Raw genomic sequence first — 5,869 nt, 5'->3', positions numbered from 1 at the left:
ATTTTCCACTGTTTGGTTAAGGAGAGAAAACAAGAGAGAGATAGAAAATAGGGGGTAAATTTTCCCTTCGAGCCCACCTTTTTTTATCCTCCCAATTTGGGAGGAAAATGAGAAGAGAAAAGTGCTGAAAGATACACTTTACACAAATGCCCTCTATTTATTCATCTCACCTACCTCTCACCTATGACCTAATGACTTTTGCTTCATCCTTATCACTTTACCTTCACATTATCACTTTACCTTCACACACCATTGGTTGAATGGTGAAGAAAGCTTGCCCAATTGCTGACCACGTTGAATGGTTAGATAAAGTTTTTTTAATGAGTGTAAATTTGCCCAATTGCTGACCACGTTACACGTTAATGAGTGTAAATTAACATTTTTTTTAGTGCAAGTTGATTTTAATAAGGAACATGTTACAAATTTATATGTACACTATTCTAATTTTTACATTATAATAATATAAATTTATATGTATGTTGTGGTTAATTTTATATTATTTAATGAATAAAAATAAATATATTTCTTACATATTATGTAACAAGGGTATAATAGTCAATTTATATAAACTACATTTTCCATCCTTTCCTTTTTCTCTCCAACCAAACAAAAAAGTTTTCCACCCTCCTACTTTTCCACCCTTCCAACCAAACACACAAGAGGGAAAATCAAATCTTTTCTATCCTTCCACTTTGCCATCCTCCAACTAATTTTCCATCCTCCCACTTTTCTATTCCTCCGACCAAACGGACCCTAAGGGTCACTCCATCTAGTGACTTCTACCCATCAGATTTTTTTTGTTAAATAACCTAACAAAAAGCTAAGGGTCTCTCCATCTACTAACTTCTATCTATTAGGCTTTTTGTTAAATAGCCCCCCCCCCCCCCCCCCCCCCACACACACACACAAAAAGAGGAAAAAAAAAAAAAAACTAAAGTAGTCTCTCTATCTACTGACTTCTCTCTATCAGGCTTTTTGTTAAATAGCCAAAAAATAAATTTTATATATATATATATATATATATATATATATATATAAATAAATAAATAAAAAGCTAAGAGTTTGATCTCCATCTAGTGGCATCTCTCCATCTATTGAGTTCTACCAAACAAAAAGCTAAGGGTCTCTCCATCTAGTTGCATCTGCCTTTGTTCAATTATTCAGGTTTAATGGTTTCAATTAGTTCAAGCGGTTTTTGTCATCTAATGTCTAATAAGGAACTTAAGTTCAAATATTATTTATACCAAAAATCAATTAATGGTTTGATTTAATGATAAAGAACAATAATCATATAATTCCAAGTTTATCATAAAGAATATTAGGGTTTGATCTCATTGGATTCACCTCTCTCTCTCTCTCTCTCTCTCTCTCTCTCTCTCTCTCTCTCTCTCTCTCTCTCTCTCTCTCTCTCTCTCTCTCTATATATATATATATATATATATATATATAAAGATTTGTCCTACTTTTTGACTAGTACTCTTGCTTTATATAAATATATATATATATATATATATAAAGCAAGAGTACTAGTCAAAAAGTAGGACAAATCCTTTTGGCTGGATTAGCACTAAAGGAAATAAAATAAAAATAGTAGTAAAAAAATCTTGAAAGTAAATCATAGTGATAGCTACATTTTCCTATTGCGCAACAATTCTTCTTGTGTATATGAACCATCAACCTGAAATGTCTTACCTAGCTCAAGTAGAATTAATAGATTGCTCATACTGAGAGTGGAGGGAAGAGAGAAAGAGATGGAAGAAACACAAAGAGAGTTTCACCATGAAGAAGAAGAAGAAGAACATGCAGACATAAATATCTGGAAGTACATATTGGGCTTTTCAGAAATGGCTGTAGTCAAGTGTGCCATTGATCTTGGGATAGCTGATGCCATTGAAAGCCATGGAAGCCCCATTGCACTCTCGGACTTGTCTTCAACTCTAGGATGTGCTTCTTCCCCACTCTATCGCATTATGAGGTTCCTAATGCACCGTGGAATATTCAAAGAGAAACTCACTACCCAAGGCTCCCCAGGCAAGGGGGGAGTTCCCCAACTGTTTTTTTTTTTTTTTAATCATTCTATACATTTCTTTATCTAATATTTTATCATTTTTCACAAAGCGAGTGTATAAGTAATAAATTTTAGGATTAAATATAATATTATAAACTACAAATTTTGATGTTATTTTCAAGTTAAATTATGGAGTTTTAAATATACAAAATATATATATGATTAAAATTTTTTGAATTTAACAAAAACTAACTTGGAAGCTTTATTTGAGATTTATCTAATCACTAAAAATCATTTTATGAAAAATTTAAGTAGAACGTTGACTATTTATAATTATGACAACCCAATTTATTCATATATAAAAATATCTTTATAAATAACATAATATACTTGATATGCTATCTTTCCTTGAATTCTCTTACATTAAAATATAATATAATATTCAAATGAGTAGCATTGTGTTGTTTAAATTGATGTTAAGTATCATATGTTTATGCATTATATATGCATCTAGTCATGTTTGTGCGTGTGGAAGACAAGCAAAGTATGTTGTATATTTTGTCTTCTGATACTAAATCTTGGCTCCACTACTGTTCCCAGGTTATGCACAAACGCCTCTATCTCGCCGTTTGATGAGACAAGGAGAACATAGCATGGCTGCTTTTATTTTGATGGACAGCAGCCCAGTGATGCTGGCACCATGGCTTAGTCTAAGTGCCCGAGTTCTAACTAATGGAACTTCGTCATTTGAGAAGGCTCATGGTGAAGATTTATGGAGCTATACAGCAGCAAATCCTGATCATAGCCAGCTCTTCAATGAAGCAATGGCTTGTGATGCAAGGCTGGTGGTGCCAGCGATGATTCAAGGTTGTCCAGGATTATTTGGTGGGCTTAGCAGTTTGGTAGATGTGGGTGGAGGCAATGGAACCACCATAAAGTTGTTGGTTAAGGCATGTCCATGGCTTCAAGGCATCAACTTTGATCTTCCTCATGTTGTCTCTGTTGCTGCAGAGATCAGCGGAGTTGAACATGTTGGGGGTGATATGTTTGAAAGTGTTCCAAAGGCCGATGCTGCTTTCATATTGGTAAGTCATGCAAATGAAATGCTGCCCTGGGTGTATAGGTCTTTTATATGTTTAGGAAGCCACTTAAGAAGACCTGCTGTTCACCTAGCTGAAACACACACATAAAAGGTTTTGTAAAAGGTCTTCAAGTAGTTTCAACTTTCAAATCTTTCATATACCTCCGAAATATATGTCATTAAGCCTATTAGATAAGACAATACTATGTATTTGAAAATAAGAAACATGAACAAGAGTTACAAAACACGACACACAATATACAAAAATTATAGAAATTAATTAATACATATCTTTCGGTATATTTTAGTAATTTTAAAAACATATTTTATGTTTAAGTTTTCAAAATAAAATCGTTGAAATTGTGTTTAAAATAGAAGGAATTTTTAAATAAGAAATTATATTGTTTTTTTTTCTTCCGACGCAAAAAATTATCCTAGACATATTTTTGTTTGTCATGCTTGACAAGGACATGTCAAGGATTTTATTGAAGCGTCCGAACTTCTTTGGTTTAAAATAGCAATATTGTTACTTCAACCGTAAGCTTAAATTTTTCCTTGGCTCCCATACTCCTTTTATGTAAAATGTAATATCATATGGTTCTCTATTAGAATCAAAATTAATTTTGTATTTCTCAAGTTTAAGTACACCCTTTTTGTGATATCTGGTTCTTTGGCTTAAGTAGTTTACTTTGAAAATTGCAGTGGGTTCTGCATGATTGGGCAGACAAAGAGTGCATCCAAATCCTTAAAAAATGCAAAGAAGCAATTCCAGAGGACAAGGGAAAGGTAATAATTGTTGATGCTGTGATCCAAGAACAAGAGGAAATGGACAAGCTAACTGATGCAAGGTTGATGCTAGACATGGTGATAATGGCCCATACAACTACGGGCAAAGAGAGGACCTTGAAAGAGTGGGGATTTATTCTTGGAGAAGCTGGATTTAGTAGATACACAGTGAAATCAATTCGTGCTTTGCAATCTGTAATTGAGGCATTTCCATAATTTAAAGTAGCTAAGAAATAAGGATTATCTCTACCTAAAAATTTGAACTATTGTGGATCTATGGTCCTAAGTATTGATTCTCTTTCAATAAAACCAGTTTAAGTTGATGTAGTTTGCCTGGTATTAAGTGCATCTATATGACTATCGAAATTTTCTTTTCTTTTTTGTTTTTTTTCCTCTTCTTTATTATGTCTTTCCATCCTAATTCAATTAAAACATTGGTGAAACGAAAATTTCTGAAGAATTTTTTTTTTTTTCTTTTTTTGGCTAGAAAATATCATTCATTAAAAAAAAGTCAAATCTGTTCCACAGTTTAAAAAATAATTTTGTAGCCTTATAATAATTTTACAAACTTACATCAAATAATGAACATTTCCACATATTACTTCAGTGCATTTAAATAGTATGCTGAATAAAATTATTTTTATTTAAAATTAGTTATAAAACTGAAACTGACACATATATAGGCTGCAGCGAACAAGGGAGAAACTGATCACAATTTTTTTCTTTTTTTTCTGTAAAAGAGAATTGCAACCCACATTGTTTGTGTCCGGCAGACTGAGCTGCATAGTTGAATATAAATGTAGAGCAAAACCACATCAACAATCAATCTATGCGCTTGGGGCAATGATGCAGCTAGTGAGGTTCTAACTGAGGCGCGTCTATTGCTGGTGAAAACTATTTCCAAACCCCCTCTTAGGCCTGGGTTCAACCCTGGCCTTTGAGAATTTCTAGAAGAGCTCCCTCTTTAGGGAAAAGCCCTACAATTACTAGTTCTCAAAACTTATTGTCTTATTTAATTGCTAACATGTGAATATTAAAATAAATTAAATTAGAAACTTTTTAAAAATACTCCTATTAATTGCCGTAACTTTTTATTGCCAAGAAGAAAAGCACATCAAATTTTTTGAGAGAGATGTGGATAAATATAAGAGAAATGTTACAAATTCAAATTTTTTCACAACTTATTAATATAGAAATTTGTGATCAGTAACATATTCTTACATGAATTCATTATTGATATCGCTTTTATTATATATCATTCATAACAATTGATATCAACAGATGTTGCATTTCTATAAATATCAATATAGAGAGGCCAACTTATCAAATAATATTATTAGCAATGCTTGGGTGGTGGTGTCTATATCAATATTTTGATGTTTATCAAGAGATATGATTGATTCATGGGGATGGAGAGCGGGGGAGTCCCATTAGGGTTGTATAATAGGTCCAAGTCGAGGGGATTTGTTCTCTCTCAAAATTGAGAGTTAATTTTGGGTGGAAGAGAGAGAGGGGGGGAGGGAGATAACTTTTGATTTAAGTGAGATGGAAAGAAAAAAAATGTTTATGGATTTCTTTAAATTTAGTTAGAAATAAAAACTTTTCCAAAAGAAAAAGTAAATAAGTATGAAATATATTCTTTTGGACCAAAATTATGAGGCCATTTCTATTTGTTAACCGTAGGCAATTGTCTGGGGTTGAGCCGATGACAATCAAATAATATAAACGTAATTGTTGAAATATTTAGTAACGGGCATCTTGTGACCACACTACAAAAAACTCATCCTACACCAGTGTTTTTTTTCCCAAAGCTTTTCGAAACCGCCGTAATAGGACAACCAATAGCGATGCTTTTAGAAACCGTTGGTATAGGTTGACCTAGTACGGCAGTTTAAAGCCAACACTTTCTAAACCGCTACTATAGATCTCCTATAGTGGCAATTTTTTAAACTACTAGTATAAGTGGCCTTACGGTGTTTTAAAACCGCTACTAT

The 5,869-nt window shown here is 32.9% G+C and overlaps 1 protein-coding gene and 1 non-coding gene across 2 annotated transcripts; both read left to right on the top strand.

Moving 5' to 3' along the window:
* The first annotated feature begins 1,643 nt into the window (after positions 1–1,643).
* Positions 1,644–4,202, top strand: LOC126706767 (acetylserotonin O-methyltransferase-like). Its single transcript, XM_050406314.1, has 3 exons — positions 1,644–2,031; positions 2,609–3,093; positions 3,792–4,202. The coding sequence occupies exons 1-3, from the start codon at positions 1,752–1,754 to the stop codon at positions 4,089–4,091; spliced, it is 1,065 nt and encodes a 354-aa protein (XP_050262271.1). The 5' UTR covers positions 1,644–1,751; the 3' UTR covers positions 4,092–4,202.
* A 498-nt stretch (positions 4,203–4,700) lies between these two features.
* LOC126707855 (U4 spliceosomal RNA) lies at positions 4,701–4,852 on the top strand. The gene has a single exon (XR_007649151.1). It is a non-coding gene; the product is annotated as a U4 spliceosomal RNA (small nuclear RNA).
* Positions 4,853–5,869: the final 1,017 nt, after the last annotated feature.

This window comes from Quercus robur, chromosome 11 (genome assembly GCF_932294415.1).
Source record: "Quercus robur chromosome 11, dhQueRobu3.1, whole genome shotgun sequence".
Lineage (NCBI taxonomy): Eukaryota > Viridiplantae > Streptophyta > Magnoliopsida > Fagales > Fagaceae > Quercus > Quercus robur.
Note: the sequence above shows the minus strand (reverse complement) of the source record. Positions and strands in the feature narration are given on the sequence as shown.